General features: G+C 42.2%; 1 protein-coding gene across 29 annotated transcripts in view; it reads right to left on the bottom strand.

Annotated features, from left to right (window-relative positions):
* LOC109553295 (mitotic spindle assembly checkpoint protein MAD2A) overlaps positions 1–14441 on the bottom strand; it is a 651283-nt gene that overhangs the window by 157522 nt on the left and 479320 nt on the right. For 25 of the 29 annotated variants that reach the window (XR_011566996.1, XR_011566997.1, XR_011566998.1 and 22 more), the window contains 5 exons: positions 9337–9512; positions 7412–7573; positions 2685–2794; positions 1984–2164; positions 657–795 (listed from right to left, as the gene is read on the bottom strand). Coding sequence is in view for 24 of the 29 variants with exons in the window: in XM_070790760.1 (XP_070646861.1) it covers positions 657–795; positions 1984–2164; positions 2685–2794; positions 7412–7573; positions 9337–9512 (768 nt within the window). In the remaining 5 variants the exon portion in view is untranslated. Of the gene's footprint in view, positions 1–656; positions 796–1983; positions 2165–2684; positions 2795–7411; positions 7574–9336; positions 9513–11743; positions 13911–14441 lie in introns of those variants that run through there. The other 4 variants (XR_011566999.1, XM_070790784.1, XR_011567000.1 and 1 more) reach the window with 3 other exon arrangements.

Below are 14441 nucleotides of genomic sequence, written 5' to 3'. Positions count from 1 at the left end.
ACCCACCAGAACAGGGACGCAGGCTTCCCTAAGCAGGAAACCTTGACAAGCCACTCATACAATCCCACACAGAGTGAGGAATCTCCACAATAAAAAAGAACCACAAGCTGCCAGAATACAGAAAGGCCACCCCAAACACAGCAATCTAACTGATGCTGAAGCTAAAACTCCAATGCTTTGGTCACCTGATGTGAAGAACTGACTCATTGGAAAAGACCCTGATGCTGGGAAAGATTGAAGGCAGGAGGACAAGGGGACGAGAGAGGATGAGATGGTTGGACGGCATCACCAATTCAAAGGACGTGAGTTTGAGTAAGCTCTGGGAGTTGGTGATGGACAGGGAGGCCTGGCGTGCTGCCGTCCTCGACCCCAAGGACTTGGGGTCACTGTAGTCCTTGGGGTAGCAAAGAGTTGGACACGACTGAGCAGCTGAACTGAACTCAATGAATCGTGATGTCTCCTAAAGCTGTACTAGTTGCTTCTTGAAATCAGAACAGTCTTATCCTTGCTTTGATCTCACAAGTGGGAATCTTCCCATGTCTTGGAGCAGATGGAAATTACTGCCCTTAGAATGTGCTTTGGGCTCTAGGATCTCCCACTGACCCCTGGCAGCCTTGCTGTCTTTGGCATCAAAGCCAGTTACATTATTCACATACCTGCAACCTTCTCACTGTTATCGGTAATATCAGTGATATCACTGTTATCAGAACTCACTGACGTCTCTCCAAAGAGACAAGTGATATCTTCTCCAAATATCTTGAGACAGTTTTCAATGAGAAATTGTATGAAAGAAATCTGTAACACGAAGGGGCAAAAAATGGGGTATTACTCTACATATGGTGTAATAGTAAATCACATTTCATCCATGAATCTTGGCTCTAACCAAAAATGCAAAAGAAATCTGAGAAAAAATCAGACTTGATTAAAAAATATATAAATATATATACATCAGCTTTTTCTAAGACATAACTGATACTTTTAAGAGTAGTTTGGGCTCAAATTTTAAAATTCTTTTAGTCAGTGTGCTAAAGTTTTATTATGTACCCTGCTTTAATAGCTAAAATTTTGTAATGATGGTTAACATGCTTAAAACTAGGATGATTATTAAGTATCCCGCATAGGATTTTTGGGACAAAAATATATATTCTCTTATTAAGTTTTATTTATTTTTAATAAATTTGTTTCTAGTTTTATTGAGATAGATTTTTTATATCTCATATTATTAAAATTTATACAGTATCAAATACAACACCAATTGTGAATTTCACTTCAGTGAAGAAATATCTGAAACTTGGGTAGCAGAGGTTTCTGTGTTGGCCGGGGGGCTTTGTGAAGGAAGAAAGCATCTGGAGAGAAAACATGTCTGTCTGTCTTACCACATTCCCTTGCCTCACACTTGCTGTCCGGGGGAGCTTGGAGAAGAGCTGTGATCTTATTAGGCATGTTGTGGCTCTCTTAGGATGTTCTGAAATATTTACTAGCTTCCTCATCCTCAGGCAGAGACACAATAGAAGCCAAGTATTTTCCTGAATGACCCACCGGTGGCAGAGTGCGGCCAGTATGTGTGGAGCCTCAGGTGCTCATATTGCCCAGGCCGCTAAGATGTGCCGAAAGTGACCAGATGTATTGGGTGTCATCATTGTGTAATGATGAAATCATAGTTTGGAGGCTTGTACACCCTCAGTGATTAGGCTGAGAGTTGAACCTTGGCTCTCTGATTCCAAAGCCAGGTTCTTTTCTATCATATCATCCTACTCTTACCTCTCTATCGTTTAGTCTCTTGGATGGCAAAGGGGAAGTGAGTCAACTGTTCTCAGTTATAATACACCTTCCCATGCCCAACCAGAGTAGGACTCTGCCACTCCAAAGCAGTGTAATTAAAATGTGCACTTAAAAACTGGTTCATCAGAGTTAATACTACAGACTTCAGGTTCAAGATGGGGACTCTGCTCCGCAAGGCATAAAAATGAGAGATCTCATTACCTGTTTGGTGAAGTTTTCTGAGCTGCCAGAATTAGACAGACAAAGCATGCTTGGGGTTATACACACTGATAAATTATAAGCTGTCATCTGATTGGATGAGGAATGTTGCTCAATATTGTATAAAACTGCAAAAAGATATCGCAGAAAAACTACATTGGCTCTCGGCAGCTGGTCTAGAAGCCTAAGGACAGAGAAAACACTTATAAATAAAGCGAGTCATTTTGCTTAGTAAGTGGAAATACAGAGAACAAAGTACTTCTTTTTATACCATGTACACAGTCCATTCTCACAGTTCCAGGCATGAATGCATACAAAAATGTTTCACTGAATTTAATTCCTGAACCAGGTAAGACCTACTCTGGTTAGTTATGTGTTTGTATTTAAGATCATACCACTGGCGGATTGGTTCTTTATCATCTCAATTTAGACCAGTGGATTTCATCTCCAACAGTTTCATGTATTCAGAAGGTGTAAAATGGTCAAGCAGTCCATGATAATGAGATTAGGAGAAAAACACCAATTACAGTGTCACCAGTAAGGCATGCATCTCTCTTCAAACTAGCTTCCATGGGCATGATCAAGTGAAACCCCGTGATACTGATCATTATTTTAGAGGACACAGCTGTAAACTATAAGCTAATATATTCCTAAGAGTATGTTGGTTATATTTTCTCAGAGTTGAGTAATTATGGCATCATTACCTCTGGGTTGCGATTATTTTGTCTTCCTCCTCGCCTTGATCAATAACATCAAGCCATTTATCATAGAGACTGGCTGAAAATATGCTTCCTTGGATATTTCGAAGAAAATCCTTATATAGATCAAAAAGTATGTATTATTCTTAGGATAAATTCAATGGAGAAATTGCAAAGAAAATATTTAGTGGAAAACTTCAATTCAGTCCACAATTCCTTCACAGCCACGCAGACTGATTCACACAGAGTTTGGCTGTCATTCTCCACAGCCTTGCACACCCAGAAGTACTGGTTGGATTTTCCCCAACTAAAATTAGAAGCATAAAAGCAGAGTCTAGGCTGTAGTGAGAATGCAGCTAAAGCTCCTTCTATCACCTGGAACTTATCTCTGTGTACATGTTAACACATTAGTACAAACTGGCAAGGCCTGGTGATAACTGATCCTAAATCCTATTAGTTTCTTGAAAAGAAACGCACATGCCCATTTTGTTTGTTTACTTCAGACACATGCTTGCTTGTGATTCAAGAAAGAGAAGTTCTGAAATAAACAAAATTACACCCCTACATGCTCTTATACACATATTAAGAGAAAACCTGAAGTATGTGTGCTCTTTGCGAAAAAGCTAGTACCGAAATTGCTTCAATGTTTTTTTTTTTTTTAAAAAAAATCATATAAAAGTTCAGTTCTACAGACTTTTAAGCAGCAGGTGTTAGAAGTAAATCTAAAGCCCCAATGGTAAACTACATGTTACCCTTACAACTCTTTGAATTGTATATATCCACCCAAAGAGAAAATTGAAAAATTAGATTCATTGCAACTTGACACCTGTGGGATAGAATATGCAAATGTCAGCTTCCTAAGTGGAGGCCTGCAAACTTTATATTGATGACCAAGTCTTAATATCGGAGAATGGGGCCTATTAAAATGGATGAAGTTGTAACCTGTTGTGCAAGACTGAGGGGAAATGATTGCATTGCCTTGCCAGTTTCAAAGGCACAACTTGCTTCCACTGGTCTTAATATACAGCCTGACTTCTCTTAATAGTATCTTCTTTACGCAGTGTTTCTAAGGCAACTATCATGATTACAATCCTGTTAGTGTTCGCTTGTTTCAGTACTTATTGAGCTGCTGTTTGTGTCAGGCACTCTCTTGAGTACTGAGGATAGAGTATGAAGATAATGCACAAAGTCTCAGTCCTCTCATACTTTTTCTTGGAATTGGTATAGAGTACCCAATGCTGGTCATCAGGGTTTCACTATGCTTCTTATGGAGTGTCCGCAGTACATTTGGAAGGAGGAAGCACTCCATGTGAGTTCAGCCATTCAGTCCTGTCCTACTCTTTGTGACCCCATGGAGTGCACACCAGGCTTTCCTGTCCATCACCAACACCTGGGTCTTGTTCAAATTCACATCCATGGAGTTGGTGATGCCATTCAACCACGTCATCTGGCTTTGGCTTCTGGGAGTCTGGGAGTGTGCAGCAGGGCCTTTGCCTTGTGTACCAAACTACATGCACTTGGAGTGTGTCTCTTCTCTCTCCTGAACCCTGTGCTGTAGAATCGATTGGTGAGACTGAGTATGGATAAGCCAGGACATGACTCATGCAGAATATTCCGTGGGTATTTGCTATTGGACCACTGTTTATAGACAGTTTAATGACAAACTCAATGTGGTTCTGACTATATATTCATTTCTGATTTACACCAACTCCATGGTTGCTTTGACATATGGTATTCTCAAGGCCAAAGTTGCAAGGTTTGATTCCCCACCAAGATCAATCAACTTTAGGAAGAGAAAACTTTGGGAGTGTCAAAGACCTGTACCCATAAGTAGCCACCCTCTTACTAGTCTGTGCTTATAGCATGGAAACAGGCAAGAGCCTAGTAACACTTGCTCAAAAGTGAAATCAGTTCCAAGTGTGCACCTTTTAGAGGGTAGCACTCTACTTGCTATTTGCATACCTAGTGTGTATTATTATGGGTCAAGTGTCAAGGGGTCAACTCTAAATAATACCTGCACTGTTTCTATTATCATACAATCGAACATTAATAGGGGACAAGGAAACACCATATGTTATTTGGTTTCTAAGATAATTTTAATAACCTGTCTGTAGTTATTACTACATCAATATATTTTTGTTCATAGCTGCTAACAAGTACCAAGATGGACTGATTAATTTTTTCTTTCTGTTGTATTATCGCCCTGGTAGAAATTTAACTACACACGGGTGATTTAGCTGTATCATTTGAAACTCAGTCTATGTTTTGTATAAACCTATTGAATTTTGCAAACTTCCAAACAGATTTTGATTGTTGCACTCCCTTTAAAAATAAGATTTATAAGATTAGGCATGTGGTAAAACTGGTTACCATGTAACTGTAACCTTGAGTGGTGGGCTAAACTTACAAATGTTAACAAAGCCATTAAAACTCCTAGAGGAGAACATAGGCAAATCAGTCTCTGACATACATCACAGCAGGATCCTCTATGACCCACCTCCCAGAATATTGGAAATAAAAGCAAAAATAAACAAATGGGACCTAATTAACCTTAAATGCTTCTGCACATCAAAGGAAACTATCAGCAAGGTGAATAGACAGCCTTCAGAATGGGAGAAAATAATAGCAAATGAAGCAACTGACAAACAACTAATCTCAAAAATATAGAAGCAACTCCTACAGCTCAACTCCAGAAAAATAAATGACCCAATCAAAAAATGGACCAAAGAACTAAGTAGACATTTCTCCAAAGAAGACATACAGATGGCAAACAAACACATGAAAAGATGCTCAACATCACTCATTATCAGAGAAATGCAAATCAAGACCACTATGAGGTACCATTTCACACCAGTCAGAATGGCTGTCATCCAAAAGTCTACAAATAATAAATGCTGGAGAGGGTGTGGAGAAAAGGGAACCCTCTTACACTGTTGGTGGGAATGCAAACTAGTACAGCCACTATGGAGAACAGTGTGGAGATTCCTTAAAAAACTGGAAACAGAACTGCCTTATGATCCAGCAATCCCACTGCTGGGCATACACACTGAGGAAACCAGAAGGGAAAGAGACACGTGTACCCCAATGTTCATCGCAGCACTGTTTATAATAGCCAGGACATGGAAGCAACCTAGATGTCCATCAGCAGATGAATGGATAAGAAAGCAGTGGTACATATACACAATGGAGTATTACTCAGCCATTAAAAAGAATACATTTGAATCAGTTCTAATGAGGTGGATGAAACTGGAGCTTATTATACAGAGTGAAGTAAGCCAGAAGGAAAAACACCAATACACTATACTAACACATATATATGGAATTTACAAAGATGCTAACAATAACCCTGTGTACGGGACAGCAAAAGAGACACTGATGTATAGAACAGTCTTATGGACTTTGTGGGAGAGGGAGAGGGTGGGAAGATTTGGGATAATGGCATTGAAACATGTAAAATATCATGTATGAAACAAGTTGTCCGTCCAGGTTCGATGCACAATACTGGATGCTTGGGGCTAGTGCACTGGGACGACCCAGAGGGATGGTATGGGGAGGGAGGAGGGAGGAGGGTTCAGGATGGGGAACACATGTATACCTGTGATGGATTCATTTTCATATTTGGCAAAACTAATACAATTATGTAAAGTTTAAAAATAAAATTTAAAAAAAATGGTAAGGGAGATAAAAGGAGGAAAAAGAAGGAACAAATGGTGGCGTTATCCCTACACTAATTTACAAGTAAAAGGCATTGAGACGCAGGGGAAGCAAGCATGATGCAGTGATCAGAGATTTTGGTGGCCTCACTAAGCGTTTTTTGATTCATTGTAAGACAAATGGGCTTCCCAGGTGGTGCTAGTGGTAAAAAACCTGCCTGCCAATGCAGGAGATGCAAGAGATGCAGGTTCAATGCCTGGCAGGAAGATCCCCTGGAGAAGGGCATGGCAACCCACTCTAGTATTCTTGCCTGAAGGATTGCATGGACAGAGGAGTCTGCTGGGCTACAGTCAATGGGATCACAGAGAGATGGCTGTTAGGAGGCTACTAACACACACAGACACACACACACACACACACACAGAAACAGAAACACACACACTAAACACGTGAGTTTACCATAGTGAGTAAACATCTGTCCTGCATCCATGCTAAGTTGCTTCAGCCGTGTCCAATTCTGTGCCACCTCATGGACTATAGCCTGCCAGACTCCACTGTCCATGGGATTCTCCAGGCAACCGTACTGGAGTCGTGTGCCAGTCCCTGTTCCAGGGGATCCTGGAAACCCAGGGATGGAACCCAGGTTTCCTGCATTGAAGGCGGATTCTTTACTGTCTGAGCCACCTGGGAAGTTACTTCTGTTAACTGTTTCCAAAAGCTTCATATGAATTTTATTTTGGAAATGTGGCCTTCATTAGGAAGGTGATGAGGAAGTCATCCAAAGCAGGAAGCTTGTTTTGGTAAACACTCAATGTGTAAGTGGGTATTTTGAAATATCTTGTTATTCCTTTGCATGGAGTGTTCAGGAGTCAAGATGTGCAATGAAAAAGGAAAATATCTAATGTATGGGGCTTATAACATTTGCGGTACCTTCCTTCAGTTTTGGCTTTGTGAAGTGTTTTTCACTTTTCAGCTCCTTCCTCGCTTATGCCTATTAGGTTTCTTGGGCATTCATAATGAAGGATCAGTCATATACCTTCAGATTTACCGTGCGTGGATAATGGTCAAACTTTCCTTACCTTTAAGACGGAGGCAATAACAAGAATTGGTTCCTCATTCAAGTTCACTGTGTCTCCACAGTTTAGTTTCTTCTTTAGGGCTCTGCATGATTTTATACTGGGTGATTTTCCGAAGATGCCTTCTGTGAATGGCCCTTTTTGATTGATAAAGTAAAGCATATCCTATAGGGAAGGAAAGAAAAGAAAACTGTGGGATATTTCATGTCTAGAAGCCCAGAGCACAAGCTTGTTCCTGTTTTGACAGAGCTGTGGTATATGAGGGTACAGTTCTAGAACAGCACCGAAGTCAATTTGAATTTTTTTCTTCAGTGTCTCTAAAAATATTTTCGACCCAACAATTGATCTGACATTCATACACTGAAACACTGTAAACACTTGGTAATCAGATTTTCTGTTTCAGTGAATTTACTGTGTTAAACGTCTCTGCTTTGAGGCTTTTGTAGATTCACCCTCTCCTCCTTCACTGCTCCTTTCTCTTTATTGCCTATTATAGATGCTCTTCCCTAAGTGTGGAAATCTTTTTGCCATATTCATGCTCCATTTGTTTCTTCCCCTTCCAGGGACTGTCCACCCCATTCAGTCCTGTTTCCTGTATTCCCTGCCCTCAAAATCAGGCTCAATACGCCTCTCCTCCTTCTCCGATGACATTCCTGTCTCATCAGCCTTTCTAGTTGCTTTTCCTGTATTTTCATGTCCTCTGCTGTCTGCAGAGTTAGAGAGATAACAGATATTGGAGCGAGGTTGTTCAAGGAATGTGGAATCTGTTATGCCAGTCATCCACTGTGTGACTTTGGGCATAGCACATACTTGGGTGAGGCTCTTTTGTTTTTCATTGATGAAGTGGGGGTGATGATAGTCATGCCTACCCTCTAAATTTTCTGTGAAAGACGCGAGGTCTGGGGTAGTAGCTAGCACGTAGCTAGTACGATAAATTTCTTCATATATACCATAAAGTTCCCTGCATCTAGTGTAGTGCTTGGAGAGACAGTGGACAGTGAACAAGAGTTAAAGCTTACAGTTCAGTACACTAATTTGATATAGCACAGTCCGAACTCTGTGACTCTCTTTTGACACATTCTGTCAGGAGCAAATGATTCATCTTTGCCAGAGGATGTGTACTTTCTGCTTAAACACTTGAGTTCCATATCAAATCCCTGTGAGACATTTTGCATCATAAGGGGGAGTAGACTCAGCTGAAGGAGACTTGAGGAGACGAGGAGACATATGAGGATGAGGTGGACTCGCAGAGATTCTTACACACAGAGTCTGAAGGAAAGCTACGCGGTCAAAATAGCCTGGAGTTAAAACTCGCCTCCAGGACCTCCCCACCATTCTATGCAAAACAAGTACTCTGTCACCCGAAGGAAAAAATGGACATTGGGTTGATTTTGCCCAGCTCCCAGCCTGTCCCAGCCTCTGGCTGATCTCCACAATTCCTTGCCGCAGCTGTTTAAGAGATAACTACTCTGAACAACCTTGCAGAAGAACAGGCCCCCTTAAGACAGGAGCTTTCCACATACGTGCCTCTATATACTTCCTCTTTTCTTGGGTAAGGGCAGCAGCTCACTAATCTGACTGCTGCCCCTTCTCACCTCATAAAGGTGATCTGTAAAGGACTGCTCTCATTCTTTCCCTCAACCTCGCCTTCTCTAACTGCCTTAACTTACAGAGTCCATGTTAACTGGTTTGAGCTGGTATAGATGGGTCTTTGTTGAAATCAGCGGAATGGATGAGAGTATCTTTTCATCTTGTACTTGCCTTCTGACTCTGCAGTACCTAAATCAGATCTTATTCTTTGAAGTAATGTTATGAATCTTATCGGACAAAGCCAGACTTCTTCATTTGGGAGTAGATTTGGAAGAGAACACTTGGTCTCTCAGCACTCCCCTTCTCAGGAAGGTTACAGAAACCAAAATAAGACCTACCAGAATTGGGGTGGGCAGGGTGTCATTATCACATACATCCTCAAGAGGAGCTCCAAAGAGCTGTTTTGGCTTTGTGGGTGGTAGAGACGGGTGTTGGTTCTCCTTGCAGGTCCTGGAGATACAGCCAAAGGCCCAGTTTTTGAGAGAACTCTTCCTAACTGTCTTCTTGTCTGAAACTAATGTAGAAGAGAGATTTTCACTAGTAGTAGTTTAGCTTATTTAGCCTGATTTCCACCATTTACATTCAGCAGCATGTTCATGGCAGAGGCTGAAAGACAGAAACTGAACCATTTGTTATATAGCATTCCCCTTATTCTGAAGCAGGCTAATTGCATCCTTGTGGTGTTACCATGTTCTTCTTGCCCATATTCTGCAAACCAGTAGTTAAACCTAGAGGCGTGATCAGACACAGGGTTGATTCTCCCTGTGACAGTATTCCCCAGACAGTGCTCTCTATTCCCTTTGCCCTGTGGCATGAGACACTTACCCTATAGTTACACAAGTTTCCTAATATTAAGTGTTATCAGTGGATTCTGGGTTCAGATCTCATTTGAAAGGCAAAATTATTTAATATTCAAATCAAGCAGCATTTGTAGGAAGTTTCCGTCCTCTGTTCAGTTACCTGTTTGGCTTTCTGAGTACCCCGTCATGCACAATTTTCTCCCTTGAAAAGAATCGCCTTTCACGAGATATCCTGCCTGACAGTGCTTATCAGTCAGCCTCTCGACCTCTCCTCTGGGAGGCCACACACCACAGTCAGCTCCAAGGATGACTTCCTGCCCTCAGGGTCCTTGAGAAGTAGTCATTAATTGCAGACAATGTGGTAAGATTACAGGGGGCCAGTTTTTGTGTGTGTGACACCTTACTCAGCTAACCCAAAGATGAATTTTAACTACCAACAGCCCCTGTCAAAGGATTGTTTTTCAAAAAAGAGTGATCAGCAATGAAGAATTGAGTTCAAAGTGTCTCGTGTCCAGCTATGAATGTTTTCCTGATATTTCCTCAATAAACCTGCTTAATATTTCCTTAAATAACCTGCTTAAATAACCAGCTAAAGAAGTCAATTAGAGGAGCCCAGTTGTAGAAAAATAAACAGAAGAATTTAACCAAATCTTTTAAAATGCCCATCCACTTGTCTTTCGGAGACATAGTGAGTGCCGCACCATGTCCATTCAAGTGAGTGAACCACTTGTGGTGCTGGGTGAGAGAACCAGAAGGCTCCTATTCTGCCTCTTAATTGGATGAGTTACCTAAAAGTCTTTGAGCGTCAGTTTGCTCAAATGTAACATAAATGATGCTACTTACACCTGACTGGACTACATAACATAATGTACTACCCAGCACAAGACATGGCACATAGCAGCCTTAATAAAGGTAATTTCCCTCCTTCAGAAGGCCTAAGGCAGCCTAGACATCAGTCGCCTCCCCCTAAGCAGACCGCACCCCCATTCTCCATTTGACTGTGTAGCCTCCAGAAGGTGTGCATTCCTGAAGGAATGCCATCACTTTGCCTTAGGCTCTTCCTGCCCTGACAGTCACACTACCATCATTTTAAAAGGAGATAATGAAGAAAGCAAATGCATTCTTAAATTCAGGAACAGATTCTCCTAATTAATATGTACAAACGTGAAAAGATACATGTTTATATGGGTTGAGTTGCTTTATGCACCCTGGTTTCCCTACTCTTAACCTGATTCTTTTATTTCTAAACTACCCACAGGTATTCATGTATTTCAAATGTATTCCTTCATTGTTCAGCTTTAATAAGAATACTCTTAGGAAGAAAACTCTATCAGTTGGTACAAAGCTATATGGCCAGCTAGCCTATAAGCATAGATGGAAAGCAAATTAGACATTAAGGCCTACGCTTTTATTTTCAGGCCTAGATGGAGCTTTCGTAATGTACATTGGTTGGTGTTAGAGTTCTTGTGGGCTCTGTGACCAATAAGACTATATACTATAGCCACGAAAAGTATGGTGCTCAGTTGTTCAGTCGTGTCCAACTCTTGCGACCCCATGGACTATAGCCTGTCAGGCTCCTGTCCGTGGGACTTCCTGGATCATAATACTGGAGTGGGTTGCCAGGGACTGTGAAACAGGTTAACTTTACAACCTCATCTTTCTTAAACAATCCTGGCAAGATTTAGGTTAGTGTTTTTCCTCATGCTCAAATTAGGGTTTGAATGTTAAAAAATGAAATTGTGTAACTTTGTGGGTATAGAATAACAATTCTAAGAATACAAATACTTTAAGTAGAAATTCTATTCTGGCCCCAGTACTTGCTAAATTAGGAAGACATTTTATTCAGAGAAAGAAATGTCAATGGGACAATACTGGAATGGTAGCAGGGATGATTGCAAGAGGAAAGACTTAAAAACAAACAGACACATAAGCATTCAGTCCAGTTCCATTTGCAACCTAGGTCTGAAACAGAATGGAAAGAGAGCTTGCTGTGGAGGTAGAATCCAGAGTTCACGTCTCAGAGGCGGTCCTAAGGTGGCGGAGAAATAGAACAGAAAGACGACTTTCTCCCCACAAATTCATCGAAAGAACATTGAATGCTGAGCAAATTCCAGAAAACAATTTCTGAATGCTGGCAGAGGACATCAGGGACCCAGAAAGGCAGCCCATTGTCTTTGAAAGGCGGTGGGACAAAATATAAAAGAGAAAAAGAGAGACAAATGAGGTAGGGACAGAGATCTGTCCTGGGACGGTAGTCTTAAAAGAGGAGAAGTTTCCCAACACTAGGAAACACTCTCATTGGCAGGTCAGTGGGGAGTTTTGGAATCTCAGAGGGTAACATAACGGGGAGGAAAAAGAAAGAAAGAAAGAAAGAAAGAAAGAAACCCCACAGATTGCGTGCCTAACAACAACTTCCAGCAGGGAACTAGTCCAGACACTCACGATTGCCACCAGCAAGCGGGGGGCCTGAACAGGAAGGTGCGGGCTGCATTGCTTAGGGTAAGGGCCAGGCCTGAGTGCCCTGAGGGCAATCTGAGGGAGCTAATGTGAGATAGCAACCCAAATTGTGGGATAGCCAGACAGAGAGAAAAAAAACTATCCTGTGAAAAGCCCTAATCTAAGGCACTTCCTGGCCCACTCACAGAGCAGAGGACTGAGAGAATACCAGAGCAGAGCTAGCTGGCTGTGCACTGACCCATCTCCCACCAGAGACAGGGAGGCAGGCGGGGGCAGCCAGAGCCTGAAAGGGGCAATCTCAGCCCCAGAGAGGCATCCTCTACAAAACTGCAAGCAGGCTCCCATTTGCTAACCAAGACTTGTTGGGATACTGGGCGGTTGACATCCGCTGGGACGGTCGCGGCCAGAGATCAGCTCCCCAGAAGAGACACACGGCCCACCTGAGACGGGCAGGCCTGCTGCCAACCAGCAAATTGAGCGGCTGGGATGGGGGAGGTATAAGACACACCACACCTGGGGGTCACTGTGCTCGTTAAGCACCTGGTCGCCTGAGCTGCTCGGACATGGGAAGGGCACAAAACGCAGGTCCAACTGAGCCTGTGCCTTTGTGGAGTACCTGAGAACCTGAACCTGAACCTGAACGGCTTAGACCTGGGAAGTACACGCAACCCAGGGCCCACCTCAGACAGTTGCAGGCAGAGCAACCTGAGCCTGAGCAGTGTAAACTGGGAAAGCACACACACCGTGAGCGGGGGCAAACCCAGTGCGGCCAGGACACTGTGAGCACACGCCAGGGATATTTGTTTGCAGTGCTCCTCCGTCACCACAGTACCACTGAGTAAGTGGGCCTAAATAAGTGACCACCTTCGCCCCCATGACTCAGGGCGGAAATTAGACACTGAAAAGACCAGCAAACAGAAGAAGTTAAAATAAACAGAGGGAAGCGCTCTGGAAAAGACAGGTGCAACAGATTAAAACGTTGGAGTTAGCACTGACTACAATGGAAGGGGCCTATAGATCTTGAGAAGTATAAGCTGGATAACGGAACTATCTGAAACTGAACTAACCCCACACTGCCCACAACCACTCCAGAGAAATTCCTAGATATATTTTTACTATTATCATTAAAAAAAAATTTTTTTTATGTCCTCTATTGCTTCTTTAATTTTAATTTTTATAACCTACTATTACCTTTCAAAAAAATACCCTATTTTTAATGCAAACTTCATATATATATTTTATCATTTTTTGTTACTTTGTTTTTTTAATACTGTATTTGGGAGTCTCTAACCTTTACTGTAGACTTTTAATGTTTGCTTTTTGGTATTTGTTGTCAATTTTGTACATTTAAGAACCCAATCTTCACTGCCCATTTCTACTTGGGAGTTTGATCACTGCCTCGATTGCTCTCTCCCCCTTTTGACTCTCCTTTTTCTCCACCAGGTCGCCTCTATCTCCTCCCTCACCCTTTTCTTCCCTACCCACTCTGTGAATCTCTTTGTGTATTCCAGGCTGTGGAGAACACTTTGGGAACTGATTACTGGCTGGATCTGTCTCTCTCCTTTTGATTGCCTCTTTTCTTGTCCTGGTCACCTCTGTCTCCTTCTTCCTTCTCTTCTCTGTGTAACTGCATGAACCTCTCTGAGGGGTCCAAACTGTGGATAGCACATAGGGAATTGGTTACTGGCTAGCTTGCTCTCTTCCGTTTTGATTCCCCCTCTTCTTCTCCTGGTCAACTCTATCTCCCTCCTCCTTATTCTCTTCTCCATCTAACTTGGTGAACCTCTCTGGGTTCCCTCACTGTGGAGAAGCTTTTCATCATTAACCTAGATGTTTTATCATCGATGCTGTACAGATAGAGAAGTCTTGAGGCTACTCTAAGAATAAGACGGAAAACCAGAGACAGGAGGCTTAAGTTCAAAACCTGAGAACACCAGAGAACTCCTGACTCCAGGGAACATTAATGGACAAGAGCTCATCCAAAAGCCTCCATACCTACACTGAAACCAAGCACCACCCAAGAGCCAACAAGTTCCAGAGCAAGACATACAACGCAAATTCTCCAACAACGCAGGAACATAGCCCTGAGCTTCAATATACAGGCTGCCCAAATTCACACCAAACCCATAGACATCTCAAAACTCACTACTGGACACTTCACTGCACTCTGGAGAGAAGTCCAGCTC

Source organism: Bos indicus, chromosome 6 (assembly GCF_029378745.1).
Source record: "Bos indicus isolate NIAB-ARS_2022 breed Sahiwal x Tharparkar chromosome 6, NIAB-ARS_B.indTharparkar_mat_pri_1.0, whole genome shotgun sequence".
Classification (NCBI taxonomy): domain Eukaryota; kingdom Metazoa; phylum Chordata; class Mammalia; order Artiodactyla; family Bovidae; genus Bos; species Bos indicus.
The sequence above is the reverse complement of the archived record's forward strand: the minus strand, read 5'-3'. Positions and strand labels throughout refer to the sequence as shown.